This window comes from Drosophila bipectinata, chromosome 3L (genome assembly GCF_030179905.1).
Source record: "Drosophila bipectinata strain 14024-0381.07 chromosome 3L, DbipHiC1v2, whole genome shotgun sequence".
In the NCBI taxonomy this organism is placed as follows: Eukaryota; Metazoa; Arthropoda; class Insecta; order Diptera; family Drosophilidae; genus Drosophila; species Drosophila bipectinata.
The window spans coordinates 6,246,648-6,265,380 of NC_091738.1; the positions used below are offsets into that span (position 1 = coordinate 6,246,648).

At 42.2% G+C, this 18,733-nt stretch overlaps 6 protein-coding genes across 7 annotated transcripts in view; 3 read left to right on the forward strand and 3 right to left on the reverse strand.

Moving 5' to 3' along the window:
* Window positions 1–1,186: 1,186 nt before the first annotated feature.
* Adgf-A (Adenosine deaminase-related growth factor A) lies at window positions 1,187–13,608 on the forward strand. 2 transcript variants are annotated; one of them, XM_017245988.2, is made up of 4 exons: window positions 1,187–1,323; window positions 11,346–12,296; window positions 12,358–12,540; window positions 12,594–13,608. In XM_017245988.2, the coding sequence occupies exons 2-4, from the start codon at window positions 11,442–11,444 to the stop codon at window positions 13,227–13,229; spliced, it is 1,674 nt and encodes a 557-aa protein (XP_017101477.2). In that variant the 5' UTR covers window positions 1,187–1,323; window positions 11,346–11,441; the 3' UTR covers window positions 13,230–13,608. The 2 variants fall into 2 exon arrangements, with proteins under 2 accessions (XP_017101477.2, XP_070136234.1); XM_070280133.1 differs by having other exon boundaries at window positions 11,350–12,296.
* LOC108128402 (uncharacterized) lies at window positions 2,442–5,274 on the reverse strand. The gene is made up of 13 exons (XM_043210753.2): window positions 4,984–5,274; window positions 4,890–4,919; window positions 4,708–4,737; window positions 4,526–4,645; window positions 4,433–4,468; window positions 4,167–4,358; window positions 3,991–4,101; window positions 3,888–3,923; window positions 3,681–3,776; window positions 3,407–3,607; window positions 3,281–3,344; window positions 2,797–3,227; window positions 2,442–2,741 (listed from the first exon to the last, which is right to left on the reverse strand). Exons 1-13 carry the CDS (start codon window positions 5,272–5,274, stop codon window positions 2,637–2,639), a joined length of 1,743 nt encoding a protein of 580 aa, XP_043066688.2. The 3' UTR covers window positions 2,442–2,636.
* On the reverse strand, window positions 5,741–7,582 carry LOC108128403 (uncharacterized). Its single transcript, XM_017245991.3, has one exon. It carries the CDS (start codon window positions 7,163–7,165, stop codon window positions 5,879–5,881), a length of 1,287 nt encoding a protein of 428 aa, XP_017101480.2. The 5' UTR covers window positions 7,166–7,582; the 3' UTR covers window positions 5,741–5,878.
* Window positions 8,480–10,709, forward strand: Adgf-A2 (Adenosine deaminase-related growth factor A2). Its single transcript, XM_017245987.3, has 3 exons — window positions 8,480–9,537; window positions 9,709–9,891; window positions 9,951–10,709. Exons 1-3 carry the CDS (start codon window positions 8,587–8,589, stop codon window positions 10,554–10,556), a joined length of 1,740 nt encoding a protein of 579 aa, XP_017101476.2. The 5' UTR covers window positions 8,480–8,586; the 3' UTR covers window positions 10,557–10,709.
* Window positions 13,609–15,069: 1,461 nt separating the features above from the next.
* Window positions 15,070–16,870, forward strand: Adgf-B (Adenosine deaminase-related growth factor B). The gene is made up of 2 exons (XM_017245765.3): window positions 15,070–16,178; window positions 16,238–16,870. Exons 1-2 carry the CDS (start codon window positions 15,195–15,197, stop codon window positions 16,823–16,825), a joined length of 1,572 nt encoding a protein of 523 aa, XP_017101254.2. The 5' UTR covers window positions 15,070–15,194; the 3' UTR covers window positions 16,826–16,870.
* Window positions 16,871–17,358: 488 nt separating this feature from the next.
* The window catches only part of Ccn (cellular communication network factor protein Ccn), a 52,898-nt gene continuing 51,523 nt past the window's right edge, over window positions 17,359–18,733 (reverse strand). Inside the window, exon 10 of the mRNA XM_070279420.1 lies at window positions 17,359–18,489. Coding sequence (XP_070135521.1) covers window positions 18,067–18,489 — 423 coding nt within the window. The 3' untranslated portion in view covers window positions 17,359–18,066. The remainder of the gene's footprint in view (window positions 18,490–18,733) is intronic.

Consider the following 18,733-nt stretch of genomic DNA (forward strand, 5'->3'; position numbering starts at 1 on the left):
CTTCTCCTGGAAGCTCTTCGAAATTAGCATAGAATGCATTTATGAATTTATTTACGACCCAGGATATCTGGGGCTTGTTGGCTGAAGCTTTATGTGGACCACTGTGTACCTTGTACATTGTTAGTTTCTGTATATTTTATTTCCGCTTCGAAAATAGCCAGGTCTAAAAATATATATATTTTACAATTTTAGCAATATGCAACGTTTTACTAGTAAGACCATTCATTTTTGCAATTCACAAAACCTGCGTTGTAAACAATATAATGGGTGGGAATTTTCTTTTAAATTCGTTTAATTCACAAACGAAATGCAACATTGAATTTGGGAAAATATTTGTTATACCCGATAAATTTTGAATAAATAGATCTTATTTATTCCAAATTGCAATCAGGTTGTTGTTTACATTTGGGAGAAAATACACACTTCTCCCCACTGACAAAATATCACTAAAATTTTATTTCTCCATGCAATTGTGGATTCTTCCCCCAGATGTTGGGATTTGTTTGTTCTTGAATTCATTGTGGGTGGTCCAAACTTTTAATTTCCTTTTCACTCATTCCTCAATCGGATTTGTTTATAAAATACAAATGATCAGAATAAATAAGTACATTACCATTTGTGAAAAATTATGTTATTAGAAATAGGTATTTTTGGATATATTTCTTGCACAAAAAGAATAGAAAGGTATGGAAAAAGAATTTGAATTATATGAAATGCAATTTGTATGAAAAAATATTTTTCTTTGTGTGGAAAATTTATGAAACATGGACAGTATAAAAAATCAGATCAAAAAGTTCTATATTTGGGCAAGAATATATTTGGTAATATTTCATTGTTAATGCCCATAAATTGTCACCAGGTAATGTCAACCATATGGAAAACATTCAGAGCGACTCTCGCTCTCTCCGGTCTAATACCTTGCCGGTCTCTTGATATAAGATTCCGCAATGCATTGCAAAGAGAGCGTGAGTCCGAGGGGTGTCAAGTGGACAGCTGTTGGGGACCAGCATTATCTATAGTTTGAGGATTTGGTTTGGGCTGCCCTTTTATCTGTTTTCTTTTCACACTGATAATGCTTGAATAAAGGAGAATTTAGAGCTTGTTTACCGAGTGCGTCATAAATGGAAGTCCGACGCCGAAGTCGACGGCGACTATATAACATCATGATCATCGAGGGAGGGTTGAGTTCTCGGGTTCGACTTCGGGTGGATTGCTGGATCAGTCTTTGGGTCGCGCGTCGGGCGTTCAGATCGCCTCCTCGAAGAAGTGTCCGTAGAAATTAAATTCAAAGTGTCTGTTCGCCCAGTGTCTGTGTTTCTTGTGGTAAAGTTAATAAAAGTCTGAAAATAATGCTAATTAAGTACAGCTTTAAACAAATTGATTAATCGCATTTAATGATATTCGATACAAACAGAAATCATGAAAATGAGCCGCAAAAAAATGAAAAAAAAACACAACGTGAGAGTAAAAGTCGCATAATTGATTCATTTATGCATATTCAGCGTAAAAAAATATTTATGAGTATTCGCCACTTTAGGCCATTTAAAGCCCATTGTTAACAACAACAGTATCAACTTCAAACGAACTGCGCATTCAAATTAATGTCCAATTTAATGATAAGTTTTTAAATAAAAAACAAAAATCAGTGATATCGAAAGGGAGAGTTCCCTCTGTTAGAGCCAGCGACCCAACAGCTGATTTTATTTATATTTGAGTTTATATTTTTTAACCTGAGAGGGACTCTCTTAAGTTATTGTCTATTGTGTCTCTTTAAATAAAAACTATTTATGTGCTCAAGAGTATAAATCATATATAGTATATTTAAGAAATGCGTAATATTATGCTTTGATAGCCCGCAGACTTTGCTCTTTCGTTGTCCCAGTTTTCTTTGTTTATTGTGCATTTTTTATCAGCTTAAGAATTTAATTAATAATTAATAATAAAATCCCCCCTTTCTAATACCAACGAATTATTTATCCTTGAACTTGAAATTAAGTTCAAATGTTTATTGATTTCCGCCAGAAATCATTCTATTTTCAAAATTTGTTGGAGAAATATTTATTTTTGTTTGATGTCTTTAGTGAAAAACATTAAGAGTTTGTATACAGAATGTCTGAATGGAAACTACGAAATTTATGACCCGCTTATTTGGCCAGAAGTCCGTAAATAGGGGTCATAAAATTATTTCGGTAGGGTCTGACGCAACGCCACCGAAGATTTGCTTGAATACGATCCATATAGATTAAAAATTTCTACAGTCATTTGATGATTAGTCAGATTAATTGCCTTGCACTTTCAAACTTATCGGTCAGAGTCATTAATCGTACGAGGCGATCCCACTTGGAATAGTTTAACAAAAGACTGGAGACTTCATTTCCTCAGACCTCAGACCAGCCCATACAGTTCAGAGATTACACGGGTACTTTTCGTTTGAATTTTATTACTGGGCAGATTATAGGTTTGGGTTTTATGAATGACGGCTCGATAATCCGAAAGGGTATGCCATAATGAATGAATGCCAGGCCTTTTTTTCTAAAGCTAACTCAATGTCTTATTTTCATTACACTACACAATTACTGAAAAATATATTATTCCGATCAAGCAGCAACTTAAAGGTATGAGCACTTCTGATTCGATCACTTGTTTGACGGATGGGTGGTTGCATTATAGAGATTCACCTTTATTTTGTCATCAAAGAGGTTTGTCTCCAAGGTATTGACTTCCGCTTGAAAACCAGAATCCTGGAAAGGATCATGAATATGAATCCTTAAAATATATAGATATATATATTCTTACCGTTCCCTTATTCATTCCTTTAAACTCAGCCTCGGCTCTTAGAAACGCCGCCACGCCGTCATTGACTTCCGAATGATTTCGGGTTTCGAAATAGTCATCTATATCATTGAGATGCAAAGGACCCACTTGCTTGGGTTTGCCGTCTTTGGTCTTCTCCCTGGGGCCGTGTTTTCGTTCCCACTCCTTTTGCTTGGCCTTTTGAATCTCCTCCCGTTCGATGTCGATACGCATCTTTATGGCCTCCAGCATGCTGATGGGATCCACAGGATACGGCTTTGTGGGAATCTCTCCGGCAAAGGAGATCTCAAAAGCATGCTCGTTGAAGTTCCCCTGTCCATTAAGGCTCTCCTGTATGGTGCCTGGGCAGAAGCTATCCTTGACCAAATACTGGACGAAATCGTCTTGGGTTCGTTCGGCAAGACGTTCTTCAGCTATTAGAGATTTATTTAGAAGAGGTTTTATTAGATTTTGTTGAAAGACTTACGAGATTTTCCATGAAATCTTTTAGACTGGGAAGCAGTTTGTATCGCCCTATCGATTTCAGTTTGCTGATTGGAGAAAAGTTTATTGTAAAGAATGTCTATTAGGGACTTAAGACCTAAATCCTTACACTAAGACATGTTTTTCCCGATAGCGCCTGCGACATTTCCATGTAAGTTTTGTGGTTTCTTGTAGACGAATTTCCCAATTGGGTGGAAGTGTTATTGGACGATACCTTTCCACAAGCAGAGGATTGGTTATTGCGACAGCAGGACTGAGCTTGTGGCCTGGGACATTGACTTGATGGCCTTTCAGAATAATAATTGTCCTGCTTTTGCAATCAAATAGAAAATTAATTTATTGGAATATAATATTAAGAATACAAATTTTTACTTAAATCTTACCCGATAGCTTCGATCTGCAAATTGTCCTCTAGAACGTGGATTCTTTAAGGTTTCCGGGGGCATCATGTAACTCGTCTCATTTATAGTGCTTTCACGCTAGAATTTTCAAAATAAAAATACATATACAAAGTATATACATATATTATATTATTTAGTTATAAGAATAAGCATTATATATTTTTTGAGCATTTATGTGGAATAACTTGCCTGGTTACATCTTCTTGTCATTTGAGGTGTTTCGCACTATGAAGGTTATAGATGAAGGATAAATTTTAATCAGGAAATCATAAATATTTCTATAAAAACTTACCTGCTGTCGTGGTTGCCTCGAATTTGATCTTGCCTGGGGCATTCCTTGGGGCTCATATTCTCTGGAACAACGTTCATTCCGCCCAATCATGGTGCTGTTCAGATCAGGTTCCTTTCAAAAATTTTCAATAAGTATTTTTCAAAATTTAAAAAATTTCAATTATTTAAAAAACTTACAAACAAAATTGTATCGTTGTTGGGTTCCCAATTTTGGGTTGTCGGTTGTTGGTAGCGTTGCTGCATTTGTTGATTCGGACACGCGATACAATTAGAGGCAGCTGTAGTGTTCCCCTCCCAAGATTGCGCTCCTGTGGCATTTTTAGAACTGCTCATGGGACAAGGTTTTTGAGGTGGGCCGCTAGACTCGCACTATTGACATTACAAAATAAATTTAATATACATATAAAGTATTAAAAATAATGGTTAATTTTAATATGACTTACAATATTACGGCTCTTGGTCTCTTTCCTTGGTAAGACCTAAAATTTGTATTTACTTTATTAGTTTAACTTTTTAAAAGTTATGTTACTACCTACCGTGTGTATTCCAAAATGATAATCAAATTTGGTTGGGGGGGCACTTTGGGATCGTACACTATAACGTTCATTTGTACGGGTTCTTATATCGTTTAAGGAATTACGAGACTCACAGCATTTCTAAAATGAAATATCAGGTGGTACTTAAGAAGAATTTTAATGTATTAGAAGGATGTACTTACGATGTCATCATTTCTATTGCAGCATGATGGCTGAGGAAGAAAGTTTTTAGATAAAATAAGTAAACAAGCTACGATAATGATGAGCTGCTGGAATAATTTGGTAACTCTTGCAAAAATATGATACGAAAAAATCTATTGATCTATTATAAAACTTTGATATCTGAACAACAATTGAATCTTACTGGGCCATCATTTTTGCAGCAGGGCGATTTCTGGAAGAAAATAAGTGTAAAAGCTTTAATTTGTTGAATTAAAATGAATTAATTAATATTTTACCCCTTGCTGCGATGTTGATGAAGCATTCTGTCTGCTGCCCTCCTCGTACTGCCTCCTTCCTTGAGATGTGTCGAAAGGACTTGGTCGCATTGAGGATGAGCAATTCCCTGGATCTTGGATGAGATTATCGCTGGTGATGTTGCTTCCGGGATTGGTGGTAAGGAGTGCCTCGGAGCAGGAATCAGGCGCGGTAGAGTCCGCTGTAGAATTCAGCTGGCTTCCTAGGAAGCGTCTCAATGCCGCAAATAACTCATCGGGGAGCAGAACAGAGCTTCTATAAAAGAAGGTCATTGCTCGGTACTCGAAAGGATAATGGTTAATGCTAAAAATTAACTTACAAAATGCTAACTTCGTTGCAGTACAGTTTGGCTGATTATGTAGAACCTTTTCAGAATTATTTCCTTTTTTTAAGTAGCTTGATGTATCTGCTTGTGGTGGGTGTCAGTGTAGGTGTGGTGTGGCGAGAAGGTAGGTGTTACCAAGACTTATAGTTGCTTTTAAGGCCAAATGCAAAATTAGTCTTGCATTAACCGTTCCAGAATGAAGTTAGCATTGTATCGAAAGTTTGAAAAATGTTTAGGTTACTTTTTGATAATTTTTGGAAAGGAAATGTGATTGGCACATTGATGGAAAATGAAAATAGAAATTCTAAGCTTATTAAAAATTAATAATTTAAGTAAGGAAACTCATGGTAACCTTTTTAAAATATAATAAAATATTCGTTTATTTTAGTTGGTAATTATCTATAACATTTTCAATTATTCAATTATAAATAGAATATTTGATAAAATCTCTGCTATATCCTTAGCCCAAGAGGCTCATTCAATTTGCTATTTGTTCCGGTGCAATCCTTTCACATTCAATATCCTTCGACCGACCAAATCCCAGATTGCTGTCATCTTGCCGGGATCCGGTTCCGTTGTTCATTAGGCAAATGCAGCAATTCCAGCTCCACCAGAGCCAAATCGTTTGTCTCAGCTATATCCGCCTCCGCATCCGGATCCGTCAGATGGGCATGGGCAGGGAGATGGCGATGGGGCGGACAGGCGTCATGCCAAACGGATGTGCCTGCGGGTCGCAGCAAGTGGGTGGCCTGCATGAGGAATGTGGGCGTGGCATGCGGGTTTCGCGTGAAATCCAATTCCCGCAAGCTCTCCGCTTGGGTGGCAAGGAAGGGCAGGAGGGTGCGGCGCACCACCTGCGGCCGCTGTGGCAGCCACTTGATGCTACCATCCGCGACATCGTAGTGCACCGTCAGCTGTGAGTGCCAGGCGAAGCGTTGCAACCGGAATAGGTCCGCGTCCTGGCCGGTGGACGGCAGGCTGCCATCCAGTTGACACTGCAAACGGAGACCCACAATCTGAGAGTTCCGGCCCCGAAGATGGCGGAGGCACATGGCTAAAATCGCAATGCCACTGGCGTTTGCTTTGTCGTCATCATAGGCAACGTCATCATCACCATCACCATCATCATCATCCCTGCCAGAATCCGGCGAGTGGCAAAGGAAAGCCGTCAATTGGCGTAACTTTGGCAGTTGAAATACCTCCGGAGCATGGGCCCTCCAAACGCAGGCTGGTAATTTCAGGCTCTGCAGTTGCAGGCATTCGAACTTGGCTCTGGGGCTGAACTCCTCATCATTTTTCGGGCAATTTCGCAGCTCGAATCCTCGGAGGTGCTTCAGTTCGCCGAAAATCAGGCACAAATCTGTGGCACTAATACCCTCGCCTTGCCCCAAATTTAAATCCACCAAATTGGGGCAGACGGATGGCAGTGACTGTATTAGCCGTGTATTGCTTTCGCGGAAGCTAAGCCGCTGTATGTGGCTAAGAGGGTGTTTCCGTTTCCGGTTCAGCCACTTCCGGCAACTGCTTGGCAGGTTGAGCAAGGCCTTTGTCCTCCAGGACATGTAATCCAGAAGTTGGCTCTGCTCGTCACCACTGAGAAACTTTAATTGCCGCTCCTTGCTCCAATCGAACTGATTGCCGTATTTTCTCGACCAGATCCGGAGCACCAAGTGGCTGAGCCGCGCCTCCTTCAGTTGCAGCAATCGCAGTTGGTCGCCCAGCGATAGATTCTCGCAAATTAGCAGAAGGCAATCATCGTTTAGCTCCGTGAATCCAAGTCCCAGTTGCCTGGAAGTACCTTCTGTGTACTCAATGGTTAGACTGGTCCTGAAACGCATCCCGAATCCACTGGATCCCTGCCGATCCGGTGTCGCTGAGTCAGCTCTCTCGACTGACGACCCAACAAAAAAAAAAGAGAAAAAACAGTGGAAAGCGCGTGCCACATGTGGTGGGTTGGTAGGTGGAGGGGGTGTGTGAAGTCTAGATAGCTGCACCCCCGTGGCGGCTGCGGCTGAGTCCGAATCAGTGTCGCCTTCGGCGGTTGAATGCCACTGCAATCGCAGCTGGCGAGTGCGTGCAACCACTGCAAAGGCGACACTAATACCATCAAAAACTCACACACACATCACCACTGAAACTGAATCCAGTGATTACACAGATCCCGTTGCAAGCAACCCAGCACAGTGGAAAGAGTGGCTATTTTTGAGAAAATTAAATTTATGATAAACGAATATGACTTTTAAAACAGTTTCAAAAGATACTTTGAAAAATAGTAAGAGTTGAATAATATAAGAAAAAAACATTAAACACTTTTATACCATAAAATTCTATTTCAAATACTATTTATTTCCTGTGAATATTAGAAGTACTATACGTTTTTTTTACTGCTACTGCCTGTTTTTTTACCCAAAAATAATAAGCCCATGTCCACTGTGCCACTGCACACCTCCCCCTTAGTTTTACCTCCCCTGGTGGTGTTTCCAAAATAAGTGCAACCCCTCGGCGACAACACTCGACTCTCGGGAAGAGAGCTATCAAGCAGCGGGGGTTTCTCATTACTCAACTCTCTCCGATAGAATTTAATCGGTCTTCGGCTCCAAGACAAAGAACCAAAGATCGAAAGAGTATTCAGAAGTGGAGAAGAGAGTTTTATTTTTAAAACTAAACACACATGTGTTCAAGGCCAAGGCGATGATATGCTATGGAAGTTCTAATATTTGTTTTTGGGGGATGGGGAGTCCAAACTTCAAGTGGCCCAAAATAACAGAAATCTGGATGGAAACAAATCACGATGTTCAGCTAACCTGCGATTATCTTGGGATCATAAATACAAAGCTGTCAAAGCTGGGAGCCGATAGGGCCTTAATGGAACTGTATTTACGCAATAGTGAGAAATTGATAAAAAAAAAATGTACGAATTTGGTAGTAGGGTTCAGTTTATTTAACAAATAGATGTTTGATTCACTAGTGGTTCTAAATAGAAATGAAAAAATAAATTCACTACCATTTCCTAAGTTTTTACATAACATAAAGGTCTTCAAAAATATTCTCGTACCTGGTATCATATATTTAAGATCCATGATTATATTTATTTAAACATTTTCTCAAAAATTTTGTAATAATTTGTGTACTTTGTATTTGTATAACCCAAGAAATATCAGTCAGATAACTGATATCCTAAGATTAGGTTTAGTTGTAAAACACAACCATTTATACAGTTTCGGTGGTTAAAATTTTCTTACCGTTCGGTTTCAAAATTATGGCCAAAATTTTTGAGAGCCTACCACAAGTTCCAGCTCAACCACCTCCTCCTCTGCCTACTTCAATAACGCTCGAATCTGGAGCTCCTACCGCTTTGCGGGTCATCCACCTGGAGACGGAGCAGAACGATGAGGAGCGTCGTCGGCAAATAGCTGCCAATAAATACGGCGGATTTTGCGTCCATGTGTTCATTGCCGCAATGCTCTGCATCATGCTGGTGGTGCTCTTCTTTGCAGCTCCACTCGGTCAGGATGATATGTTGGGCAAGACATCCGCAGAGCGGATGGAGCACCAGCGGCGATATTTCGAGGCGAAGGAGGCGCGTCTGCGGCTCGGCGGCCGAATGGAGATGAGTCCTCTGGAGGAGGTGGCTAATGGCCGGTTGATGGCCGTCAAGATGGAGGATGAGGAGGTGCACAGTTTGTGGAAGAACTACCACTCCCAGCCGCCTCCGTTCCTCCAGAACCATAACATCAGTGAGACTGATCTGTATGGTTTGTTGCGAAGTATGCCCAAGGGCGGGTTGCTCCACATCCACGATTCAGGAATGATGAAGGTCGATGTACTAATTGGGCTCACCTACCGTGATAATCTGTGGGTCTGCGTCAATAGGGAGCAGGGCTTTGAGGACTTTCGGTTCTCCAAGACCTATCCACATGTCAAACCAACAGTGGAGACCGAGTATCAATGCACTTGGATGCTGCTGAGCAACTTCTTCCATTACGAGGATCGCTCCATCTATGAGGCCAAGTTACGCGAATGTCTCTTAATCAAGCCAGAGGGATATGCGAGCTCCTCGGATCTGTCCAGGCACTTGCGGCGAGCTCAGAGGCTCATCCATGGCCTGGTCACCTATAAGCCAATGTGGCCCAACTTCCTGGGCACTATGCTCCAGGATTTTCATGACGACGGAGTGCAATATGTGGAGCTCCGCTCTTCGTTGCCAATCGTGAGTTTTGGGCTTGGTTTGGGTTTAAAATTGTTTGTCTCTTAAAAGAGGTTCTGAAATAATAATTATTTTATGGTTTAAACATTGATTAGGATTGAGGTTAATTTTAGTCTAAAATAGAATAATAAATTCATTTTTTTTTTTATATTTGTTAAATCACCTTCACCTTAGTTATATGATCTGGAGGGAAGCAATTATACCATTTTGGATACAGCCAGTGCCATGGTGAGTGCCGTGAAGGTTTTCAAGAGCGCGTACAGGGACTTTATTGGGATTAAGTTGATATATGCCCCTTTCAGGGACTTTAATGATACTCGTATCAATCAATATCTGGAAAATGCACGTATTCTTAAGGTAGCTTTCAATCCTTTCACTTCCTTTAACCAGAAGTAACAGATTTTTTTGCCCAATAGTCCCATTTTCCCGATTTCTTTGCGGGCTTCGACCTGAACACCTTTGGGGACGAGTGCAACTTGCCCCTCTTGGGCCGGGCCACCCAACTCTTGAATGTTGGCAAGGACATAGACTTCTACTTTCATGCGGGGGAATCCATGTGTCCGGACAGCTACCGGCCGGATGCGAATCTCATCGATGCATTCTTACTGGACAGCAAACGGCTGGGCAACTCCCTGAATGTTCCCCTGCATCCGGAGATCATGAAGGCCTTGAAATCTCTCCAAGTGGCAGTGGAACTGTGTCCGCTCTCCAATCACTATCTGCAGTACTACAATGATTTCCGACAGCATCCGGCGGCTTATTTGATTGCGGCTGGCTTTCCGGTTGTGATCGGTTCGGATTATCCGTATTTCTGGAACTCCGCCCCGCTGACCAACGATTTCTATGTGACGTTTGTGGGCGTGGTGACCGGCTTTAACAATCTGCGCGTCCTCAAGCAGCTGGCCGTGAACTCGTTCCTCTATAGCTCTCTTAGCCATCGGGAGCGGAAGCTGGCCATGGCCAAGTGGCAATGCAGCTGGAATCGATGGATCAAGAGCTTTGTGAATACGACGAAGCAGTAACACTACACTTCTGTTTTTAACGAAAGAGTCCTTAATGTCCAAATTAGAAATATGATTAGGAAAAAATGAAGTCAGTAAATTAAATCAGTTTTTATTTTTATTATAAAATCTACAAAATATTTCTAACTTTAATATAAGAACTCCTTATAATAATCCAATTTTTTTTCCTTTCTATTACTTGCCGATTTGTGTGGGAAATACAATTTCATAATGTTGATAAGAACTTTGAGATTAAATTTTAATTTGAAGTATGCAATGCAAAATAATTTATAGATGCCTTCAAGGTGTTTATTGTTATTAGCTTATAATATTTGAAAGTCATTTAGGATGGTTTTTAAATGAAAGGAGGTGTTCATACCATAATACATAGATGATTTGGGTTTCTCCCCTGTCGAACAAAATGAGTTAAAATTTTAAAACGTTTATGGCTCTAAAAAATGTTTTATATGCATTTTAGAACTTAAGCGGCTTTCCGGCTAATAAAGTGGGCCAAAAAAAAGTAAAAATAAAAGTAACAAGCACTCGAATGTCAGGGTTTAGGCCTAATCTAATCTTCGGCAAGCCATAAATCAAGATGCCAGATTGCCCGATTGGCGACGATTAGTAGCTCACCGGGCGGGGTGGGCTACGGGTTGGCAACCCGTAGCTGAAGTAGCTTCCCCCGCACGCGCAATTATCACAAAAATTACTATATACCCATACTTATAGAATATACAAAAAAAAAAATGTTGAGATCCAGGCGAACGCGTGTTAAATCAAAGATAATGCTAACCACCTCAATTGTTCCAGATAGAGCCGAAATCGGAGCTCCTCAATTGCCGTGGACGTCAGTCGCAGAGCGAAACTAGTCGTGATCGGACGGAATACGGAACTTAACTCTTCAGCATGCTGCCCACCGCCATACGCCGTAATCTAATCGCCGGGCTCGCTTTGGGCCTGTGCGTCTGCCTCTGCTTCGGACCTAGTCCGGCGGAATCACGCACTCGACCAAAAAATTTGGTTGATAGGAAGCTGGTGACGCTCTACGGCAGTACGCCCCATGTGGAGGCCCTCCTCGGACCCGGACGCCCCACTCCGGACACGTACAAGACATTGCGGAGCGCCTTCTTCCGTTACGAGGAGTCCAGATCCCTGGGCTATGACCTCGAGCTGACCGAGCGGGAACAGAAGGCCAACGAGACGATCATGCAGGCCAAGTTGCTGGAGTACGAGGAGGGCCTTATTACGCCGCATCTCTTCAAGCCAGCCCACCACATCTTCGACGTCTTGGACAGCATCAGAGATACTAGACTCTTCCAGCTGCTAAAGAAGATGCCAAAGGGTGCGGTGCTCCACGCCCACGATACGGCTCTGTGCAGCACGGAGGCCATCATTAAGCTGACCAAATACGATAACCTCTGGGGTTGCGAGCAAACCGGCGACCTCGAGGTCACCAGTCTGCGGTTCTCCAAAGAAAAGCCTGACGCATTGGGAAATTGCGATTGGACCCTAATGTCGGAGATTCGACAGAAATACGGCACGGATAAGGTGGACGAGTACCTGGCCGAAAGACTGACCCTGTATCCGACCAAGAAGTTCGATGACAACAACGCCGCCTGGTCGACTTTCATGGAAATCTTTGGCCTGATCGATGGCCTGGTTATGTACGCTCCTGTCTGGAGGGACTATTATTACAGCGCCCTGACAGAGTTCTACGAGGATGGAGTGCAGTATCTGGAATTCCGTACAACTTTACCCACGGTAGGTTTTTAAAACATGTTTTTTAAATGATTTACATTTTATGTAATCCCTTATAATTTAGTTATACGACCTTGAGGGTACTCAGTATACTCCTCTAGACACGGTTCGCATTTATGTGGAGACTCTGGAGAAGTTCAAGGACGAGCATCCCGACTTCATTGGCTCCCGTATGATTTATGCTCCTCTTCGTAATACCAACTCTGAGGGAGTTTTGGGATATATTGATACGTTGAAGCAGATCAAGGTAAGCTAATGGATGTGTGACTTCAAGTCCATTTCTAATCACAGTTCTTCCAGGCGGAATACCCCAGCTTTGTAGCCGGTTTCGATTTGGTGGGTCAGGAGGAACTAGGACGTCCTTTGAGGGACTTTGTGGACGAGCTGTTGTCCATTCCCGAGGACATTGACTTCTACTTCCATGCCGGAGAAACCAATTGGTTCGGTTCCTCTGTGGACGAGAATCTGATTGATGCTATCCTGCTGGGTACCAAGAGGATTGGTCATGGCTTCGGACTCGTTAAGCATCCCGTTGTTCTGGACATGCTCAAGAGACTGAATGTGGCCATCGAGGTCAACCCAATCTCCAACCAGGTGCTGCAGCTGATCACGGACTTCCGGAATCATCCGTGCGCCCACTTCTTCGCCGATGGGTATCCAGTGGTGATCTCATCGGATGATCCATCTTTCTGGAAGGCAACCCCGCTGACCCATGACTTCTACATCGCCTACTTGGGCATCGCTTCCCAGCACTCTGATCTCCGGCTGCTCAAGAAGCTGGCTCTCAACTCGATCCAGTACAGCTCGCTGTCCGGAGATGCCCAGTTTGATGCCCTGGAGAAGTGGCAGGCCAAGTGGGACCAATTCATCGCGGATGTGAACGAGGAGGCCTCCAACCAGGGCACTTCGTCCTTCCAGCTGCAGAAGATCGATTGACTAGCACGGGTGGTGGCAGCGTTTTCGGTCTTAACTCTTTTCCTTAGGCGCTAGTCGGTCCTCGTCCTTGTCCTCACCAGCACCCGCCTGCTGCCACCGACCATCCCCATCCTCCGGCGGCAGCGGATCCTCCTACATCAGAGTCATTTTCATATCCATAGCCAAATCGCACAATCAAATCGCACATCCAATATCTATCCGCATTAACTTCTGTTGTAAGCCTATTGTTACGGACTAGTCTGGTAGTTAGACCTAAGCTTGAGCCTACTTTTCTGTGCACCCAAGAGATTCTATTCCGGGTCAAAAAACCTAAGCCCTTCTCCCCGATTGTGCCCAAGAAAACGAAAGCAATAAAGAACCCGTTTAGTCGTAGCCAAAATTTCAGAGAGTTGCAATTTATGAACGTGGCCGGGACGGTCGAAGATGACTGGGCTTAATCGTAATGAGTCTGCTGGCAAAGAGATTTGCAATCATTTGGAGATGTGAAAGAGAGGGTTGACTTTAATTTTAAATCTTAATTGAAATTTTAAAATTTGAGGAAATATAACTTCTTTAATAAAACAATTTTTTGTAAAGTTTATAAACCGTTTTCTGAATTTCTCACTTCAAAAACGTATTCCAAAAAGACCATTTCTCAACCATCAAAAACAATCTCTATTTATTGAACTCTTCTCCAAATATATGAGCCTATTTGTGCTCCCATCCAACCCATAATCTTCAATTTGTAGTCACGCTGCCATCTCCTCTCCAAAATCCATGCAGTATTCAAGGCTTTCTCCGCATAAATCTCTCCGTGCTTTGGCGCTGTATGTGTGGGTCGAGTGTGCAGAAAAGTGGAGGCGAATTTTAATGAATATTCGCTGTGTGGTCGTTGAGACCCCAAAACCCCACAAACCACCAGAACACACATCCATACAGCCCGAAAAAAACCTCTTTTGAGCTCCGGCCGGAGCTATGGAAGTGCTGCAAATGTTTCAATTTTACGTGCCACTGTTTAGGGGGTTCGATTTTGATTTGGCTGGCAACTCGTAATGAGCTGGCTGAGTTTTATGGCCCGCCGGCGGATGCAGCCAGGTTTCAAGGCTCGTCCTGCCAACATGAAAGCGGCCATAAAATTGATGGGCCAACGTATGCGTTTCTGGATCTGATGAGTGCTAACCACATACTATGTACATAGTGCAGGCGTTTTTAAAAACAAGGTTAAAAAAATAAAGAGGAATTAGTATACAAAATATTGATTAATAAAACCTTTAAAATTAGCTTTGAAAATGCTTTTTAAATAAATCTATAAATGTGAAAAGGTATTCCAGGTATTCATAGTAGTAAGACATCTATTGAATTAATTCATAAACTATTTTTCGGGACTAATAAAGTATCTCTTTATGTTTTCCTAGAAATTTCTACGTTTATCCCTAAAATCCTTAAACTATAGATCTAAATATTTTCAAATATTATTTAAAACATAGTATTATATTAGAACTCTCTAAGTCGAACTCTATAATTTAGCTAAATGGCCAGCACTATTGCCATATCTGCCAGAGCCAGTGGCAGCCTCATCAATTTGATGTCGTGCACATTTAATGTGGTGTTGAGGGCGCGCGGATGCATAAAAAGCCAAAGCCCGTATCCGGACCGGCACCCACACCCGGACTGGCTCCCGGACCCCATCCAATGTCCGTGCCCCAAGCCAGTCCCATAAATTACTAATAAAAGCCGCATGTGTGCGTGTGTAGTTGATGGCGGCTTTAGTGTGTTAAAGCGGAAATGCGTTGGCCACCATTTTGTGCGTTTTTTGTGCGGAATAAAATGGCGGGGCGCTAACAAATGCGCGGCCTATTGACACATTCGGCCTGACACATTTCGCAGGGTAAATAAATTGTGTAAATCACATGTTCGTCGGCCGAAATCCCCTTCCAAATTGCCCCATCCAAATGAAACACTCAGCTGGAGTCGGAGCGGCGCGAAATGTGGCACGCGAAGGTGCAGCCAATGGCCAGGACGGGATGGCGGCCGTTTGCCGCCAATGCCTCTAAGACCAAATGCGAAAAGATCTCCCACGAAACGGTGTCGGTCAGCAGGAGTCTGAGAAAGATTACGCCGAATGCGTACTCCAGATTACGGAAGATTATCAACAAGGTGGAGCAGATGCAGACGATGGGCCACACGCTCCGGCTGAACGACAAGGAGCGCCAGGCCAACAAGGTGATAATGGCCATCAAAACAGAGGAGATCAACCAGGGAAAACTCGATCCCACCAAGTTCACACCAGGACAGCATATTTTTGAGACCCTGACCGCCATCCGTAAGTCGCCGATCTTCCAAATCATCAAAAAGATGCCCAAGGGCGGAGTGTTGCACGCCCATGACACGGCACTTTGTAGCACCGAGTTCCTGATCAGCCTCACCTACCGGGAGAACCTCTGGATTTGCACGGCGGAGATGGACAAGGCCATCGCCTTCCGGTTCTCGGTAGAGAAGCCTACTATGAAGCCCATGGATCAGTGCCAGTGGGAGCCCATGTGCGAGTTCCGGGAGCGAATGGGCGACAAGGAGGTGAAGAGGTACCTCAAGCGCCGCTTCAGCATGTATCCCTTCTCCAAGTTCATGTCCAATAATCAGGCGTGGGCTCACTTTATGGGTATCTTTATACTCCTCGACGGGTTACTGTGTCATGCCCCCATCTGGGGTGACTATTATTACAACGCCCTCAAAGAGTTTTCCGAAGATGGTGTCCAATATCTGGAGCTTAGGTCGTTGCTCCCGCCTCTATATTGCATGGGCGAGAAAATGCTCACGATTAGGGACACGGTGGCCATTTATAAGTCGGAACTGGAGCGATTTATGGGCGACCATCCAGACTTTATTGGCTCCAAGTTGATCTATGCCCCGTTGAGAGGCGTGGAGCCCAAAGTGGTGGAGGAATACGTTAAAACTGCTACGGAACTAAATGTAATAACTATATAGACTTAAGTGGTTACTTCATTGTATGCCTGTCTTTATTTTTCCAGAAAGAATTCCCAGACTTTATGGTCGGCTTTGATCTGGTGGGTCAGGAGGAGCTGGGAAGACCACTGATAGACTTTGTGGACTCTTTGTTGAAGATGCCGGAGCAGATCAAGTTCTTCTTCCATGCCGGGGAAACAAACTGGTTTGGATCAGCCATCGACGAAAACCTCACGGATGCCATTATGCTGGGCACCAAGAGGATAGGCCACGGATATGCCATAACGAAGCACCCGCTCTCCATGCGGATGGCCCGTTTCCTGGACATTGCCATTGAGGTGTGCCCCGTATCCAATCAGGTCCTGCAACTGGGTGTGGACTACAGGAACCATCCGGCAGCTCTGCTCCTGGCCTCCAATGTGCCTATTGTGATATCATCGGACGATCCGTCGTTCTGGCGGTGTGCTCCGCTGTCCCACGACTTCTACTTCGCCTTCCTGGGCATTGCGCCAGTGGGAGCAGATTTGAGGTTCCTCAAGTGCCTGGCCATGAACTCGCTGCGGTACAGTGCCCTGGAGGGCGAGGAAGAGACGGTTGCCTTTGCCAAGTGGCAGAAGTCGTGGGATAAGTGGATCGACGATCTGATCTCTTAAAAGAGTTTTTTTTTTAAATTAAAAGTCGTGTGGTTGTGTTTTTTATGGTATTTTTTATTTATTTAATTTTTGCATTTCGCCAGCATACGGATAACTCTGATGCTAGCTAAGGGGTTTCTTACATCGATAGAACTTGATATGGGTGGTGGATAAGCTTTGCTCGTTATATGATCTAAATCAGGGGAATTTTTTTTTCGGGATATTGCCGGGAGGATATGTCTTGGGTATTTTATAACGAAACTATATCGGGTAGTTGCAATTGGTGTAAGTATGGGGTGTTATTATTATCATTCTGATATTATCCGATAGGCTTAGAAAAAGGATTCATAAATAGATAGGAAAATATTTTTGTATAAAATTATCATTTTTAACAAGTACGGGGTATCTTTCGTTTAAAATAGTTTGTTCTAGGTAACCATTAAAACATTTTTAGAAACAAAAGAAAGATCTATATGGTATAGATACTTTTAATATAATAAAAAATGTAAGGAGTTTTGATATTCATATAGATTTTTTAATTATAAACTAATTTAATTGCAACTACCCTTTTAATTTCATTTTTTGCAGCCAGCTAAATTCTCTTTAATGCAAAGCAGAGTCTTCCTATACTATATGTATATAGTACTTGTAGATCTGAATACAATTGAGTATATAGCACAGTTATAACTTGAATGCACATAAATTTAGCATTTTCTTGTTTTTGTTTTTAATTGTATTTTTGTTGTTTAGATCCAAATTACGCATCTCGAATTATTTAAGCCATTTACATCTAAGTTTTAAAAATTATTCTTGTTTTATTTATTTAGATCATATAGTCGTATGTTTTTTCTTTTTTCAATTGGGCAGCATTCCATTTAAATGATTTTCAGAAAATTTTGCCATTTTGGTTTTAGTTTTTTCATTTTCGTGTTTTGCGTTTTTGTGTATAGATGCTTGCAAAAATATTTTTAATATTCGGCTTGCGACTTTTTCCTTTTTTTTTGGTTTTTGTTCTTGATTTTAAGACTATTCCTATCGTTCACATACCTAAACTTACTGCCTCGATATGTTCAAATCCTAAGTATAACTTGCATCGCCCTCTGTTCCTTTACAATCCTTGCCCATCTATATTGTATCCTGGCCTTAAGTATCGCTATGCTGTACAATTCTTAAATCCTATTCCATTCTAAATATCTGCCTCTGGCCTCAGCTTTTTGGATTTCTTTTGTTTCATTTTATCGCATGCGTGAGAAATGTTTGCGCTATGTGTATTGCGGTTGTTGTCTGTGTTGCTGCTGTTGCTGTTGATGTTGCTGCTGTTGCTGTTGATGTTGCTGCTGCTGTCGAAGTTTTTCGGCCTTCCAACTGGATTCGCCAACACCCAGCGGATAGGGAATAATATCCGGTTGCTGTTCCGACGACGAGTTGTCTACATCGTTGTGGTCCACATCCATGTTGTTGTCGGCCACATCCTCTTCGTTGTTGTTGCTGATGGAGTTGGCCCTTATGTTGTTGGTCGGCTCATTGGGTTCGCCATTAATTTCGTGGTTACGCCTCTGTGGCCCTCCATTCTTATTGTTTTTGTTTTTGTAATTGTAATAACCATATTTATTTGTGTTAGACATGTTGTCGTTGGTGTTGCGGTTGCTGCTGCTGTTGCTGTTGCTGTTGTCGCTGTTACAGTGCTGTGGATGAGAGGAGAAAAATTGAGGGGGGGATGAGGAAGGGTATAAAATTTTAATATAAATTCGTACATAATAAACATTCATTGTGTTCATGGTGGTTTAATTAAATTCTTGGCTCCCGTTTATTGAAAAAAATACTTGAAAGTATAACCATTTATACCAGATGGAAAAAGTGGTCAACATTTAAAATAGAAAAGAGTTTAATGCATTTAAAGTTAACTAAGATACTTGTTCACCTTTTGGC